General features: G+C 28.6%; 1 protein-coding gene across 2 annotated transcripts; it reads left to right on the forward strand.

The window, feature by feature from the left end:
* The first annotated feature begins 8,500 nt into the window (after positions 1–8,500).
* LOC113393541 (uncharacterized protein MAL13P1.304) lies at positions 8,501–18,608 on the forward strand. 2 transcript variants are annotated; one of them, XM_026630489.2, is made up of 21 exons: positions 8,501–8,677; positions 8,923–9,060; positions 9,241–9,435; positions 9,557–9,637; positions 9,734–12,784; positions 12,876–12,968; positions 13,412–13,537; positions 13,648–13,716; positions 13,801–13,911; positions 13,998–14,090; positions 14,318–14,404; positions 14,760–14,852; positions 15,250–15,354; positions 15,517–15,618; positions 15,806–15,880; positions 16,424–16,534; positions 16,620–16,700; positions 16,929–17,021; positions 17,100–17,201; positions 17,348–17,406; positions 17,630–18,608. In XM_026630489.2, the coding sequence occupies exons 1-21, from the start codon at positions 8,653–8,655 to the stop codon at positions 18,092–18,094; spliced, it is 5,355 nt and encodes a 1,784-aa protein (XP_026486274.2). In that variant the 5' UTR covers positions 8,501–8,652; the 3' UTR covers positions 18,095–18,608. The 2 variants fall into 2 exon arrangements, with proteins under 2 accessions (XP_026486274.2, XP_064071281.1); XM_064215211.1 differs by having other exon boundaries at positions 17,351–17,406.
* Positions 18,609–18,861: the final 253 nt, after the last annotated feature.

The raw sequence follows: 18,861 nt of genomic DNA on the forward strand, positions 1-18,861 counted from the left end.
TGCTATTTATTTTTTACTCATTTTTTACTCTCGTTCGTAGACTCCTTGCGGAGTGGTCATCTCTTACTATTCATGGCACTGCGTATTCATTCAGCGAAGAAACAATTCGTAGGCGATTGAGGGAACTCATTGAGGGCTGTTCATCTTGAGTTGTTCACGGATTAAATACTTTATCGTTACTTTTACTCCTATTTTACGAAATAATAATGGTGAGTTTAAATTATCTATAAAAGGTAGATTAAAGTTGGTGTTTACTCTTCTGTAGACATATACAATGCCTACAAATTGTTCATACAAATTTATTGTACAGATAATAGATATATGGATATATTTTTGGCAGCTTTCGTTTGAAAGAAAGCGAGACCGACAATTTTCTCTCTAATTTCATCAGTATATTTAAACTATAATTAAATATCTTAAAAAATATTAATTATGTAAACAAACTATAGCTTATGTATGACGTAAACTTTAACTATAATAATATCAAAGTTTCATATCAATTGGACCCGTAGTTTTTATTCTAGGATACTAGGCCGTTTTGACTCGCAACTAATCATATCTTCATTCGAACTGCGTCACACAAATTATTACAATTATTATTTAATTCGGTTCGCCCACAAAATAACTGCTAGTGCATCCCCTTTTTATATTAATGTTTCCAATACAAACTCTTTGTCCAACAATACAATTACATTTATTTACTTTATGTCAATAATTATTAATCTTTTACGCTGTGCTGTAATGTACAGCATATAAGTAAATAATTAGTATCGATTGAATAGAAAAAACCTGACCTCAAGTCATGACGATCGTAAGGCCTGTCCAATTGGGCTTCTATGCGATAATGAAGTAATTTCAAGACAAATTAATCTCGCAATTCGATATAAAGTAATTTTTTTTTAAACTTTATATGTAAACAAAATACATAACATAATTTATGTACCTTAATGGATGTCTTATCCATAGAAAAGTGTACACATAATTACTCTACCAGAAACACTTGAAAAATAAATACTTTTAAAATAAAAACCGTACTTTAAAAACATTTTATTTATAAAACATTAATGTAGGTATATAATTGAATATTGATCTATTCAAAACTGCGTGTGTACGTACTATTAAATCATTTGGCTCTCTGTGGTAATTAATCAACTTTTAATTTCAACATAAAGCCAAAATGTCAAATTGGTAAACTTGATGGCCACGCTACAGAGGTTAATAATATCCTTAAAGAACGTGATTAGTGTTTATTATATTAGCTTGAGATAAGTTTTTTAAAAGCATTATTTTCATATTCATTCAATTAGCCTTTTTTTACCCAACTGTTCAAGTCTAATTATATTGATAAATTTAATTTAATCTAAAAGTAGCACGTAAGGTAGAATGTTTTATACATATATAAAAAATAGGAATGAAAAACAGAAACACAGACTGTTTCCATTCAGGCGCAAAAGAAAGCAAGGAAACCACAACGTTGTTTGTATAAGTTAATTTTCCATGCATTGCCACTAGCATATGTTCCCGAAACATTTTATGTAAATTCTTTTCTTCTTAGATATTTACATTATTCCGATAATAAATTTAAAATAAATACTATCTCATTCGTTTAAAGTATAACTTTTCTGACTCACGTAAAACATTTTTTAATTATTATTCAAATATCGGTAAACAAATATATAAGTGGACTTTAAGTTGTAGCAACTCTTGATAGATCTCATTTTGAAGATTACCCTGAACAGCTACCCTGGCAGACAGACAGATAAAATATTGATGTTGTGTTTTTAATAACATATTACAACAGCCGAAACAAATTAATATTTGATCAGTTTTAAAATCGCCAGTGTATTTGCTTTCATAAAAATGATGAATAGATTTTCATCGACTAAAGTAAAACTAAAACATAAAACTAACAAATATGTTTTGCTAATTGCTAATTTAAAACCTAAATACTCTAAAAATAATACTGATACTACACTATGCATGCGAATTTTAATTATTATCTTTAGATATGAATTATGTATGCTGTTACTTTGAAAACAAATGTGAAGTTTAACTTATTTCGCGTAAGTCCGACTCTTGTTCGCGCTTTTTTATATAGTTTGGTAGCTTGGTCATGTCATCTCGAAAATACCACATTTGTCTTCACACGTCTGTATGTGTCGAGAGACTGACTATAAAACCACTTCAACATCACATTCAATTAGTTACAATTTATCATTACTCGAAATAATTATATTATTTATTTTGTGTTGAGGTAAATACATACCTATAGCTTTTAAGATTTTAAAGGCGCTTAAAGTTCCAAGAAAGATTTTCCTCAACACGCTGTATTTACTTTGTGGCTTGAGGTTTGTCTCAAAACGAGAGAAATTCTAACGTAAAAGGACGCCCGCATCGCATACGAAAAATTTAACGAAAAAACTTTTACAATTCCACGAAGAACCTTTGTAAATGGTTATACTTAAACGGTTGTCATTTACGTAACACTTTGCCCTCAAGTAGTAGAGATTGATACGATATCTACGTAATTAATCTAATTATGTTTATATGCTTTTAAGCAAGAAATCAACAATCATATCATCCATATAACATTGGTAGACAATGAACTATTACAATTTCATTGATATTTATATCTATTTAAGCAGGCAGTCGATTAAATGACCAATATTAATGGCGTGGTCAAATTAATCGGTCACAGACTTTGCCACTTATAAAAACTTGTATATCTTTGAAGATAATGTCGCTTCGAGCATTTGTAGCTTTGTATATATAATTAATGCTTTCCGTATGGCGTCCCATTTGAATAGTATGTGTAATTAATGTATATACATTATATAATAATAAAAAAATATGAAAAGACAGGTTGTTAATATACTTGCGGTTACAAGTTATAAAATACGGTAGCAAGCAAAATCTATACACAAGGCGCCCACTAATAATAACTTACCAGGTACACCCTGTTAGAAATGCCTGGCCCCGTTTCAAAGAGAAAGCTTTGACCTAAGATATTAAACTACTAAACGCTAAAACAATGTTTTGTCGTACCTACATTGCTGCAAAGCCTGAAACGTTTCATTGCATTGCAAAATGTCTCGGAGACACATTCCAAGGCTTTTCTTAAGATTTCTCCTAGAATCTTCAAAGTAAATGCAAATAAAAAAAAACTGTTTAGAAAAATCTGCCTCTTTTTTTATTCACAATTTTATTCCAAATAAACTATCAAACTATTATAGTATTTCTACTAATTGTAATTGTGATGATAAATCGCACATAAAAATAATTTATAACTTAAATTGATATTAAACTTTTCTTTTCGAAAACACTAGAGTAAATAAAAATAATTTGACCTCAAAAACATATCTTAGGCACAAATAAAAGTTTCATAATATTAAAACTTTCATATAGAAATATGGAGTCAATAAGCACGATGCTTGACAGAGCTGATTCACAATAGAGTCATAAAGCGAGCTGGCAGATAGCCAAGATACGAAAGACGAGCCAACGACTTTGTAAACTATAAGCATGTATTATTGTTAATAAGAAATTAAACCATATGTCAACTTTGTAACTGAGAGAGTGTTTTTAACACAGTTATCACATAAAAGTAGAACGTTACAAATTAGACAAGACATATTTGTATAAAGAGTAAAGCACATCAATTTGTATTATTAAAAAAATAAGAACGAAATATATATTTTATACAGGCAGCTACAAGCATATTCTAAATGGCCTCTTTATAAATCTCTCCCATCAATCAAAAGCTATATAATGGTTACCACTGACTCAAAATATCAATTTTACCAAGAAAATCAAGAGGAATAAAATTTGAGTACTCTTAACCAATAAATTGCATAAAAAAATGCACCATATAGTTGTTCACTAATAAAAAAAAAACATCATATCTGTTCTCTTTAAGTAAGATTGTACACGATTACTTTTTTTTTTTCTTATAATATATCTAATCGGACGAGCATATGAGCAATCTGATAGTAATTGTTCACCACTGGCCATAAGCACTGGCGCTCTAAAAAACATTTACCATACCTTAGATATATAATGCGTCGCCGACCTTGGGGGCTAAGATGTTATGTACCTTTTGCCCGTACTTACACTATCTCACTCACCGTTCAAACCTTACCACAACAATACTAAGTATAACTGTTTAGCGGTACAATATCTAATTAGTTTGTGATACGTATCCAGGCGAGTTTGCACAAAACCGTTCCACCCCGTATCTTGGTGGTACGGTTTTGGGCAAAGGTACCTATAATATTATACGCCTGTGTCTCAAATCATGCAACATGCAGTTTATATATAATTAAGTCTAACAGATTAATAGTATAGATCACAAACTGATCAATTCAAAGTTTCCCAATTTCAATCAGCATACAACTAGGGCTGTTGCAACTCCCAGTATGTCATCAGGTTATTATTAGCATCAGGATTAGCATTCATTGACGAAATAATCCTATTTAGGCACAAAAGTTACAAAATAAAGAACATCCTCATTTGCCTTTTTTATACGGCTACGGATTAAATTTCCTCTGCCTTGTTCTTGTTTTAATTTATGTAGAAATACAGAATCCAATTTTAAAAAACTATTTAAATATTACATACAAAGAATACATTTGGAGATACCTAAATATTAAAATGTCTACGATATTCCTACAGATCACTTTAACAAAATTTTTTTTTTTTTTATGTTCGAGTTGGCAAACGAGCAGGGGGCTCACCTGATGGCAAGTGACTACCACCGCCCATGGACATCTGAAACACCGGGGGGCTTGCAGGTGCGTTGCCGGCCTTTCAGGAAAGAGTACGCTCTTTTCTTGAAGGTTCCCAAGTCGTATCGGTTCGGAAAAACCGCCGGCGAAAGCTGTAATATGACTTATGACTAAAATATACAATTGGGAAATAAATTTTAAAAAATAATGTAAGTATGTATGATTTGAAAAGTAGAACATCATCGAGCATCACCTTTATAGTCATAATGCAAGTCGAGTTATTCAACGGTAGAATAAATATTATGAGCAAAATAAAATTGCATCCTCTGCTAATGTACTCACTCTTACGAATTTACTCTTAATACGCTAGCATTGCCATGTTAAACATGAAATATTTTTTTATTTATTAGAACTTACCACGCTCATATGTAGCCTAATGATATTAAAAGTAAAAGACCGTAAAATTTCATTATTACATTAATATTTCTTGTTCTTGCTTCCATACAGGTCCGACCTCCTAACCGACGTCCTAATTTTTTGTAGGACCTGAACGAAAGCAGTGATCGTATTACCCATTAGTTAAAAAAATAACTAAATTATATTAGTTTTAAAAACATATTTGGCTGGATGAATTTCGAAAATTACACCTGAATAAAAAAAACTATCATATGAACAATAAAATTAATAAATATAGTAGATAATCGATGAGTTTCTATTTTACTTGTAAAAAATAAGTAACATAAATAATGAGAAACTAAGGGAGTATAGAGATAGAGAAAAAAAAAAATACCGGTACAAAAAATATATAGTTGTGAATACAAGTATTTATTGTAATAGTTTTAAAAAGGTACATAAAGGAGTAAGAAATATTTATATGTATATAAAACAATTTATGATGTTAAATCTTTTATCCCTATTTTCATCGGTAATTGCGAAGCGTAGACGAGCCAATAGTCCGCGTTAGGGTTAAGTGGGTCCGCACTTAAAAAGACATCAAGGGTACAGAAATGGCATTATATCTTCCTGATGACCCTCAGAAATTACCCCAACGATGTTAGTCCGTTTCATTTCAGCTCGTAGTTCTGAATCCCTTCAAACAATCGATAACAATGTTAAGGGCACACGTGTCACCAATAATGATACTTATCGAGATATTTAGTAGCAATTTTATGCATAGTTGTATAATATTCAATTTGGAGAGATATTTAAACACAAAAAAGATTTAACAAATATAACACAAAGAATATCACAAGAAGTTATCTCAGTCGTGCGTCTACTCGCGAACTCTCCTGCTCCGCAAGAGTTAAGTAATTAAAACATGTCTGCTTTACTAAGTATTTTATGAAATGACTTTGGAAAGCGCTGGTAAAAATTTGTCTTTGTACTGAAAACTGAAGTTTTTTCCTCGGACAAAAGCGACGTAGATAACAATACGTGAAGCTTGGGATCAACCGGTCCTTTGAACAAAACTCACCGCAGATATTATTCCGACCAGAATGTTACCTGCTATATTAGTAAAATTAAAAATGAAATATGAATACGGTCCATATTCAAGCCGAGTTGTGAATTCGTTCTCGTACATTTTACTTATTTTCTATAAGTAAAATAGTTTTTTGTGTCAGCTTGTAATCCTATTATTTTCCATTTATAAATTGGACTTAGAATATTAGTTAGGAGGCGAGATGATCTAGATTTCAAGCACGAGCAAAATATTTTTTATAGCTTTAATTTGTGTACGTTATTCATTTCGTGCTCGTCGGTATCGGAAAACATTGTAGGATACCTGAATGTTTCTGATAGCTCTGGAGCATAAGCTTCAAATCTTCGTCTTGTAAGGGCAGTAGGCTATTGCCTAGCGGGAATTATTACAGTCCTTTATTGTTTATTTATATTATTCCTATAAGCCTTTTCTTTTAACAAGTTTTAGGTAACCCTTGTCTTTTGCTATACCCTTAAAAACTTGTCGAAAATAGTCAAAATATGCCCTAGTATTCCGTGTTTGTCAGTTGAGTTGATGAGACGTAAAAGTGTAACAAAAACTTTAACATATTATAATATAAGTTCATAGTCGTAGCCAGAAACATGAAACTTTATTTTTGAGATTCTGATTAAAAATAAGTAGATAATTATTTAAGTGTTTCTGTATACTACCCTAAGGGGTGTAATAGTTGTTGACATTTCTGATATAGATTAGTCTGGAAATCCTGTGATAATGATAAGAAATGATAAGAAATGCCGCGGGCAACAGCTAGTTAATTACAAAAGTCCGTCATATTCGATGAACGGATACCTAAATGTGTCGGATGAAGATGAGAAGAGACCATTGCCTGAAGTTGGTCAAGTTATAATTTTGGAAACATTCTACAGAAACCCATACACCCTGTATGGAATTTTAAAAATGACTAACTTCCATCCAAATTTACATTCCCTATTTAATCCACTTATCTGATGGATTTTTAAAACCGGTGAAACGACTGCTTTTTTACTCATAAAGAGATGCCTAAATACCGATTTTTATCATTCAAACATTAAAAATAGATAAAGTTCTACACAAAATGTTGCATTAGATTTTCAATTTCAAATATTGAAAGTAAAAACAATAAAAATTCAATCTTTCATCCACTTTTTTACCACTTTAATTTTCAAAAATGCGGTAAAAGCTAAATCACTATTTAGACTTCTGGTTATGCATTTTAGACATAAATAGAAGCCTAAATAGCGATAAAAATCGGTCTTTAGGCATCTCTTTATGAGTAAAAAAGCAGTCGTTTCATCGCTAGTTTTTAATATAATTTTTCATAATTTAGTAATCATGTATCGCTTTAATTTTATATTTAAGAAAAACTATTTTTTAGTAATATTACTAAACTAAATTAAATAAAGTGTAGTCTTATTTTTTCGTAAAAAGTTATAGGCAATAAAAATGCCATTTTTAAAATATATAATCTGAAAAAAATTGCACAAATGTTATCGTTAGTCACAGGTGCTAAATTAAATATAAATAAATTCCATTAATAGTATGATATAGTCTATTCCAATCGAATAAGCAATAAATATAAACAAACCTATTTCATGCGATTTGCTAAAAGCTCAATTATGTTACACACTACTAACTGTTCTTCATTAATATTTCTTTATTTATAATACCACTTAACTACTTATATCCACTTTAATTTTACTTGCAAAGTTTCGATAACAGCTTCGTCGTAGTTTAAAGTGTCATTTTTTCGAAAACCCATAATGAATATTATTCAAGCTCTCGACCAATGATATGGCGTCAATTACTTTTTTTTTAAGTTATTGCTTTGTAACTTGCGTAGCATAGCGGTAGTGAAAATTTACTCGATGAAAAAGTATAAATTTACATGTAAATGGATAATTTTCTCAAAAAAACTTCGAAAACTGTAATTAAAACTTTTACAAATCTAGAAAAAAACATTTCTAATTTTTCCATTTCACAACTCTTCATTTTAAACTTTACATGTTGTTTCCCTATTTTATACTATTGTATTTATTAACCCCTCAAACTTTCCCTATCTACGGCCATGAAATAGTTAAGGCATGCTGTTGATAGTGCATAAGCACCCTTAGAATAATTACTACTGAATGTATTTATTATCAAATCTTTCCAATGATTTTCAAATAATACCTTTTTATTAAGATATTTAATAATGCTAGCTGTAAATTCACAAAAGATGTCATTGAAGTGTAAAAATAAATTGTCTTAGTCTATGATTTTGAGACGGAAATCGGCAATGTTGCCATCATTAAGCACGCGTTAGTTTTGAATTGACAGTTCGCGGCGTCTCAACAGCTGTTCGACCATTATCTCAACCTCAAAGCACGGTTTTGAAAAGTTAATGTATTACACGTGTTTGCGTAACTTATTGGGAATTAGAAACATAATTTTTTAACATTTATTTCAACGATGGAGGCAGATGGAGGTGTCAAAGGTTTGTAGATATTTCGTAATAAAATTACAAAAAGCGGTTCGATAAAACTACGCATTATCATTGATAATTTGTCCGGTACACCTCATGCGTTCAAATTAATTTCGGATAACTGTGTTTATATAAAGAAATGTTTATATTTTATTTTTTCTATAAATACCTCTTTTATTAAAGCATGTAGTAAAGGGACTTGAACGATGTTCTTAGAATTCTTTTTTAGTCAAATTTATTTATAAAACATTTTTCAGCTCCTGTAACTCGTTTACGGAGAAGAATGTCCGTAGAACAGTCTGAAGAGAGCAAGTCGCCTGCACTTAACACTCCAACCAAGAAGAGAGGAGGAAGAAGAGCTGCTAAACCTGACTTAGACCTCATTGATGAAAATAGTAATGAAATTCATCATTAATTAACTAATTATGTTTTATATAAAGGCCTTTTTAGTCTCGGAAACTTTGTATTGCATATCTAATTATTTGCATCATTTATTTTATTTTTATGCAATAGCAAAACATTGAATAATAGTATCGTGTTTTTAAACTAAAACATAAATTGTGTTAATTCAACAGACCCAGACAACACTACAAAAACGACCACTAAAAAAGCACCAGTAAAAGAAATTATTGACTCTATTGATGAAAAACCTGTCACACCATCAAGACGTAGCACAAGAATAAAATCAAACACAAGTATTGTATCAGACATTGCTTTAGCAGTTGATTCTCCTAGAGCCAAAAGGGCCATAAGAAGAACTTCACAAATTGGTTTGTAAATATTGTAAATACATTACTCATATTGTACAAAAACTTAACAAACATTAAAACTTAATACAAACTTTATCAATTGTTATTTATAATTAATAAAAACATTATCATAAATTTACAGGAAGTGATACTGAAGCACCACCCACACCAGTTCGACAAACTCGTAGAACTAGAAAAGACTCTACTTCCAGCATAGAAAAAGGTAAAATTATAATTTAAATGTAACTCTGAAATAGTTTGCCTTATTTATATAATTATAAAGGAAACACGATTTACACATACAAATTTATATTTTCAGTTGAAATTCAACCCAGTACTAAACCAACAATACAAATTAATGAAATTATTCCTGAAGAACCAGAAAACAATGCTAGGGAATCTACAAATAGTACTGATACAAATGAAAAAAATACCTCTACAGGCAATGTGCGTAAAAGTCCACGCCTTAAAGAAAAAATGAAGCAAAACACCTCTGTTATTGAAAAAGAGAGTAGTCAAGTTGGCCATGATGAACCAACTATTGAAACCAAAAATACTTCATTAAATAAATCTTTGGAAACTTCAATTCCTAAGGAATCTGAGAGTAAAGATGAAGAGACTGCTAATAACAAGATTTCTCAAAAAAATAGGCATTCCTTACTTACTTCTAATTTACTAAAAAATTTAAACACAGAAGCCAAGACTAACAATGTACACCTTAATAAAAGCACATCAGCTTTGGAAACCAAACGCAATGGTAATAAAAAAAGAAACAGAACTAAGTCATGGACTATTGCAACTGTTGAAAATGAAAATAACTTTTACAGTGATAATGAAGGGTTAAGAAAAAAACAAAATGATGGAACTAAAATTCCCATAGTCCAATTAAATAAATTTAATTCAGGTGATGGCTTAAATACAAGCATGGATAAAGGCAAAGTTAACAAATCTAAGATTAAGGAAAATGGTAACAGCTTTATGGAAGGAGATATTGATACATCCATGACAGATGTGATTAATAAAAGTATGAATAAAAAAAACTATGAAAATAAACCATTATTAAATCAAAGCAGCAATGAAAAAAAAAATCTGAATATAACAAACCAACTTTTTGAAACAGAACCAAGTTGTGACATACAAACGATTGTATATATTGATGAAGATTCAGATACTAATTCTGTTAAAGTTGGTATTCAAAATAGACATGAACATGAAGATCAATGTGTTCCTGTAATTCAACATTCCGATCAATTAGAAAAAGATATTTCTCAATTCTCTGTGATGTCTCAAAAAAATGATTTAATTAAAGCAAATGTATCCAATGATGCTAATCTAATGAATGATAGCTGCGAACCCATGGATGTTGATGAAACAATACCTGAAAGTTCATTGATACCTGAAATAAAACCTAACAAAATATATTCAAATTCTCCTTCTGTGCTGTTAGATAAAAGTGAATCAAAAGAAAAACAACTTAACAAATCTAAAAGAAAATCATCCATATTACTAAATCTTAATAAAAGTGAAAATGAAAATAAAAGTACTTTAATATTGTCACAACTCAAAGACAGTTCTTCAGGTGATATTAATAATGTTACAAAATCTCCTCAAATAAAACAAAGTTTGTTATCAAAAACAACAGATGATTTAAATGCGACCCAGGAAAATGACATTAATAAGAGAAATCTTTCACTTAATTATGTAACAACAAGCACACCTTTACAACAGAAAAATTTGCAAAAACTTGGTAATATTAACACCTCCATCATTGCAAATAATGATACAAATAATATTAAAAGTAAAATAAATTTATCTAAAAATGACAAGACATCTGATAATGTGGACAATGATATTTCATCTGAAGAAGAAACTAGCCAAAATAATATTAATGAAATTTCTAAAAATAAATCAAATTTAAATAATTCTTTGAACAAAACAGGGAATAATAAAGAGAAATTAATGAGTAAAAATGAAAAAGAAAAAATGACCAGCCCTGATTCAATTGATTTGACAGAAGAGAATAAATCAATCAACAATAAAAGTAATAAAATGGAAAGCAAAAGTTCCAACTCTTCTAAAAAATCAGTTAATAAATCTTTTCCATCAACTGACTCTGATGATGAAATGGCATCAAATGATGAATCACAAGAATCTGTTAATCTTATAGATGACGAAGCCGAAGATGCCAGTGACTCCTATGAATCAGGTGACAGCCAAGACGAAAATGAGCGCCAATATTTAAAAGAGAATGAGATATTAGAAAAAGGAGAAACACTAACATCCGATGATGACTTATCTGACGATTCTGACTATGAAAAAGACTCATTTGTAGTTAGTTCGGCTGAAGAAGATAATGAATTATTAGATGGTACGGAAGATGACCTATCTATGAGTGACAATGAACTGAAAATGACAAAAGAGTCAAAGAAAAAATATGATGAACGCAAAAAGAAGGAACAGAAAAAGGCCTCCAGGGAAATGTATGAGTCTCGGCACAAATTAAATATTTCAAATAAAAGCTCTAGTTCTGAAGTAGGAAACTCCAAAAGACATAAAAAACAACAACTAAGTTCTTCAGAATCTGAAGATGAAACAGAAGTAAAATCAAAGAAAAAAAATCACCGAATGAGATTGGATTCCAGTCATGAAGTGAGTTTGTGGGAAAATGAAAATGGGAATAAAATTTCAGATAAAAAAAGAAAACGCCTATCTGAAAGTTATTGTGACGATAATGCTATAAATGAAAAGGAAATAACTGTATGCAATGAGAGCTTAAAAGAAATTGATCCATTAACTACTCACATAAAAGAGGAACAAAAAACGCCAAAAAGAGCTGATTCTTCTATAGCATTTATTAATACTGAAAATGATCTGAATATGGAAAGTGAATTGACAAAAACTCAAACAGAATTTCTAGATCCATTAGAAGATTCTATGGCTGATGAAGATTCTCTTAGTAGTGACAATGAGAATATAATACAAAATTATGATTCAATTCTTGAAGGCTTAAATAAAACCAATAAAACAAAATCAAAGAAATGTGATATTTCACTAAATGTTGATAAGAAAAAAGATAAGAAAAAAAATACTGCTATAATTGATGAACTAAACTTAACTCAAATTAAATCTGCTAAAAAAGTAAGAAATAATAAGCAGAAGCAGAAAGAAAATAATACTTTGACAGAAAATAAAATTATTAAACCAGATATAGACCGTGACTCATCCCCTGATTCAATTGATTTACATTTGTTATTTTCTGAAGATAGCAATAGCAGTGAGAACATAGAGAATAAAAAAAATACTTCAAACACAGAAGAGTTTATTCCCTTGAAGCGAATTGAAGGTAAAACTGACATAAGGGAAAATACAGGTAATTATCAAAAAATTATTTACTTAACCAATAAATAGTATACTATTAATTAATAATATTAACTGAACATAATACATTAATATTTTTTCAGATATGAGCAACCAAGCTGATAAATTAAGTAATCTTGATATTAGTTACAATAAAAAAAATAAGAAACATAAATCAGAAAGTGCTACTACTTCTGGTAAGACTTTTATGAAATATAAAAATGTAATTTATTGTCATTCTGAGAATTTTTTTTAAATGGGAATTCTTATGATATAGTCCTATTGAAATGGGAATTCTTATGATATGTACCTATACATCATACATCTTGATTCAGGTAAAATTAAATAAAAATGTGCAATACACAAAACCATGAATATTGTCTGAACTGTGTTGAAGATATTATATTCTTTCATTAAAATTATGCTGTACCAGTTGATGCAATACCAGTATAAAATTTATGGATGTTTCCAATTTGCTTAATTTATGTTTTAATTCATTGATTGGCGGTGAAGAAAAGCAATTTAGGATGTATGTGTCAAGTGTATATATAACAGTATTTGTTTGAGTGTAATTGTTAATTTTTACATAAGTCACAAAAAGGAAAGAAAAATAAACTTTCATAATATAAATTCTTTACAGATAACACAAATGAAAACAATGAAAGCTTCTTTATTGATACAGAGGGCGTCATTGCACAATGCAACAATTCTTTAAATAAATCCAGCTCAAAGAAGAATAAGAAGAAATTATCTCTTGTAAATAATGGTAAGATTTATGAAAGAAGTCTAACTTAAAATTAAACTTTAATATTGCTTTCATCAATTCATTATGCTTTTGTTAAATTGATATAAAATTTATCTTATATTTAATTTCAGATAATCTGGATGAAGACAATGATGAAATAAAAGACAAAAAAGATGTAAGCATGGCTGTAAACGAATCAGGTATATAAAAAATAAATTATTTATATATTTTTAATATTAAAATTACATAATATCAAATAAAAATATTTTCTATATATGTTTCAGGAGCTAATGAAAATTCTGACTCTGATGCTCCTATGGATGTGCCTTTTAAAAAAGAAAATCGATACTCTAAAATACAAGAAAACCTTCATGAAAATGGAAAGGATGAGACAGGTTTTGTTTTATTTTTATATACCTTGCATGCTTAATTTAATTGTTTAAAATCATTTTCCTTACCAATGTCATCATTATTGTTTTAGATGGTGCTAGTAATAAATCAGTTACGAAAACTCCAAACAGTGAAAAAAAAAAGAAAAAGAAGTTGACTGAATCACTAAACCTAGAACCAACAGGTATTTAATATATTACACTTGAGTTAGTATATTTTTTGCAAATTTATCTTTTTTTATAAATATTTAAATAAACAGCTACTTTGATTTCTATAAAATACTATACTATGTAATACTGTTAATTTTGAACATGTAGTATTGTTTTTTTCAATATTCGTTTTTAATAATTTTTCCTCTATATTAAAAATTGTATTTTACTATCAATAAAGTTATATATCGGTATTTTTCAGTAAATGAAACTGACTTGAATGGTTCATTGAGCAAGAATAAAAAGAAAAAGGCTACTGATGTGATAAATGAAGAATCAACTCAAAAAGGTAAACAATAGTAAAATTTAATTTAAAGGAATAAATATCATAATACAATTTTCGTAACAAACAAACAAAAATTAATTTCCAATGTTATAAAATTGATCAAACTCTTGTCCTCTTGCCTATAAGAATAGGCACATACACAAACACTTGTCCATAGTACTATGTCTGTAAAGTATTATGTTGATCGATTGGGTCATTACTGCATGAAAGAAGGAAACCAAACAGTAAATACATAGTGCATGTACATGCTTTTAAAGTTACAATTTAAACAAAAACTACTTATTTTTTGTTCTTTCACAAACAATAAGCATTATGATAAAAAAGTATTAAATTATTATTCTTTTTTTACTATTTTCAGATGTGCCTGAACAAGTTCTTGACGAATCTATAACTAAAACTCCTGGCAGTAAGAAGAAAAAACGTATGTCACAGTCCGAAATTCATGAACAAGGTAGTCAATAACATTAATAATATATGTATATATAAGATATATATGTATAAATAAGATATAAGTTAACTATTACATTTACAAATTCATTATTTTTAAGTTGTTTTTAGGATTATTCAATTTAAAAATTTACCATTTGTTGTATTTTCAAAATGTATGAATTAGATTGAAAATAATTATAAAAATGTATTTAATTTTAATTACACTGTATAAATAGTATACTACTTACATATGTATTAACAAAAATATATTAAAATTTTCAAAAAAGTATAACATAAAACCATCATGTATGTGTACTGAATTTATAGCTGATTAAAAGGAATTAAAAGGAATAGCTCTTATGGTTTCAATAAAAGAAGAAATTTTTAGTTATTTAAAGTAATATTTATTTTGTTTTCAGTTCCAAATGCGGAAGATGCTCCTACTGATAAGTCCTTCAGTACACCATCAAACATTTTAAAGAAAAAGAAGCAGCTCTTATACTCTCCTGAAAGTGTTCAAATAGGTTATTTTTATTTTACTGATAATTATTATATATATAATGTTTATTATAAATTATATTCCCAACTTATTAACCTTAAATTATTTAAAAATAACTAAGCAATTCCAACAAAAGCACTAACTATATACTATTATTTATTACTTTTGACTTATCTTTTTTCTTCAGAGTCGAAAGAGGAATTGTCATTGGATGTATCTAAAATCAAAACACCAGGAAGCCAGAAGAAGAAAAAATTGTCATTAAAATCTCAGGATTGTGAACAATCAGGTATATAATAATTAATCAGCTCGTAAATAATATTGACTCTTTTATTCTTATTTAACTACAATTACTTAAATAAATACTTCACAATACGAATATCAAAATTTCCATCAACTTTAGATAAAATAACTCATGTATCACCTATTTTAAAAATTAATATTAATTAAATGGTATTCTAAATATGTTGTTTTAGGAGATTTACATGAGACAAAACTCAATATTTCAAAAATAAAAACACCAGGCAGCCAAAAGAAGAAGAATGTGACAGGTTTGAAAAACAGTCATATTTTTTATAATTATATAAGTATAAAATTTGAAATTTATTTATTTATATATTTTAAATTATTAAACACCAATGAAGCATTATAATATGTAAGTATGGTAAATACTTATACATATGGTCTATTATCACAGATTAATATATAAATATATTTGAGCCATGATAGCATTGGTTAGAAGACTACTGAATTTTCATGTGCTTCATCAGTTTTTATAATTCATCTTCTACTTGATGGTAAAGAAAATCATCATGAGAAAACCTGCATGTAATGGATGATAAATTGCCAAGTGTAACCACTAATCTACATTGAAGCAGCTCCAAAACTTCTCCTCTTAAGAAGAAACCTTAGCCTTAACTGTCGGACATTAACAGGATGTGCTTTACCTTTTTTTAAAAATATGTTTTAATGATGTAATAATAGCGTGTTTACCTGTGTACTTTGATCAAACTAATTATTAGTAGTATTTATAATTATTTGCTATTTATGTATGTATTTATATAATAATATATATAAAGTTTCTCATCTTTTAGTATCAGAAAATGAAAAAGAAGATTTTAATATTATGACTCCGGGCAGTGCAGAGTCTAAAAAAACAAACTCTCTCTCTTCAACTGTAGAAAGCAACTTATTGATGACAGCAGGTAAATAAAAAACGAAATAAAGACTTAAAAAAATGTTTTATTAAAAATTTCTATTAATACAATTTATAACTGTAACCTCTTTCAGAAGAACTTAATGAAAGTAAGAATACAAAGAAACGTAAACGGAAATCATCTCAAACTACACCTGAAGACACTGTTCTTGAAGGTATAATATTAGATATATGCTTAGTAGAATTTGTTGCATATTTCTTTGTGGCAATAAAATAAGATTATGGTAATCAAAAAAATAATTGTGGATATTATAATAAATGAAATTATTAATTACAAATGCTTTTGAAATAAGATTAATACTACATATGTTTTCAGACTCTTGCCTAGATCTGTATTAAAAAGCGAATTAATAAATTGAGTATCAAAGACCTATTGTTTTCAGATAAACTTAATACTCCAAAGAAATTAAATGAATCCTTAGTTGGTAGTCAAAAGAAAAAGAGGAAGATTTCGCAAAATGAAGAAACTGTTACAAGTGAGTCATCTGGTACCAAATTAGTTCACTGATTTATCATTTATGTTTTCATAACTTACTCAAATTTCTTAATCACAGATGCGGAACCAATACTTAACGAAAACCTAGGACAATCAAATGTTGGTAAAAAGAAAAAATTGAAAAATGAAACTCACCCAAATGTTCCAAATACTACTACAGGTACAATTTTTCTGATACATAAATTATTCAGTACAAATATTCATTTGGATTGTTTTCTTCAAAATAGTTTATCATTTGGGTAGGATTAATCTTTTGGCTGCTGTTGATGTTTCTACTAAATATACATTATTGTTCTTTTGTTACAGAAGTTAAAAGAAATAAACGTAAATTAAGAGATGATGACGAAGGAAATCAGATTGCCAAGGTATAATTATTGAATTGAAATTTATATTGTTTTAATTCTATTTGAATAATTATTTAAATAAGACAGTGAGTAATGTTCCACGGTTAATAAGGTTTAAAACTTATTTTATCACTTTGCTCATGCAGAATGCGTGCAATGCATGATGAAACATCCACTAGATGACTTGTAATCATAAATTATTATTTTTTTGTAATATATAATTTAAAGATTTTAAATATTTTAGGTTGCCAAAGAAAACTCATTTGATACAGTACATGTTCCACGCTTGCCTACTAGCATCTTAAAGCAATTGGATGATAAACCTAAACAATTATCGACTGGTAAAAAGCTTAAATTAGTTTCAACAACTCAATTCTCAGTAGCCGAGGCAAGAAGACGGAGAAACAAGCCTTCTAATTATTTAGAAGAGAGTGTTTACATTAATGACGACGAATATGAAAACAAAAAACAAAAGAAAGTCCTTCCAAAACCAAAAGTTTTACCTTTTGTACCTACTGTTTTGACATCAGCAAGTGGTTATACAACAAACTTTAAAGTCAATGTAATACCTACTGAAATGAAATTTGTTGCCCAATCAAATACAATCAGTAACTTTAAAGAAGACTTTTTGTTCAATAAAAATATTAGAAGGCATGGTACATATGAATTATATAAAAGAAAAAGAAACATTAAAATATCCAAATTCTAATAAAAATGTAAATTTAGGGGAACACAAACCTTATTCCGCTTGACTTAAAAAGCTTAACAAATACACTCAGTGCCTAAAATATAAGATAGACTGCTTAATAGTAAATCGTTTAGAAAAGGTGATACTTTCAATAATAATGCATTCTATTTTATTGTTACTCTTACTTTTAGTTTTATATCTTTTCTTCGACTATGTCGTCTGTAATAAACTTATAAATTTCCTGCTTCTGTTGTTAATGTGTGAATGTTATGGTCTTTTAGATTATAAAAATTAGGTATTACATTATTTGAATGTTTTTGTAGCATTAGTTTTTTTTACTTGTTACTATTATGTTTACTGACATTTCTTTGTTTCACATTGTATTAAGACTATTAATTTTAGATATTAATGATCATTTATAATTCCCGCCATAACTTGTTTCGTTGTATTTCATGTTATTCTAGATAGCGCTGGACCCTGTATTAAAATTGGTATCGCCCATGTGCCGTGTTTTCGATTAAATATTAATTTTAAATTGCTAAACTTATTATTTCTCTCAATAAAAAAATATTTAGACGAAAAATAATTATTTCTAACATCCGCATTTAGAATCTCAGAACGACAAACTATAGAAATACTTCCCGCCTTATCATGCCGGTGTAAACAAACCGCCATGTTGTCGAAAATACACGAGTCATGATAAATGGTAAGTAGTAAAGTAGCGCGTGTTTAGTTAACATTAATATAAAATAAATTCCAAAAATATTTTATTATTTTTTCTTAAGGTA

This window comes from Vanessa tameamea, chromosome 6 (assembly GCF_037043105.1).
Source record: "Vanessa tameamea isolate UH-Manoa-2023 chromosome 6, ilVanTame1 primary haplotype, whole genome shotgun sequence".
NCBI classification, from domain to species: domain Eukaryota; kingdom Metazoa; phylum Arthropoda; class Insecta; order Lepidoptera; family Nymphalidae; genus Vanessa; species Vanessa tameamea.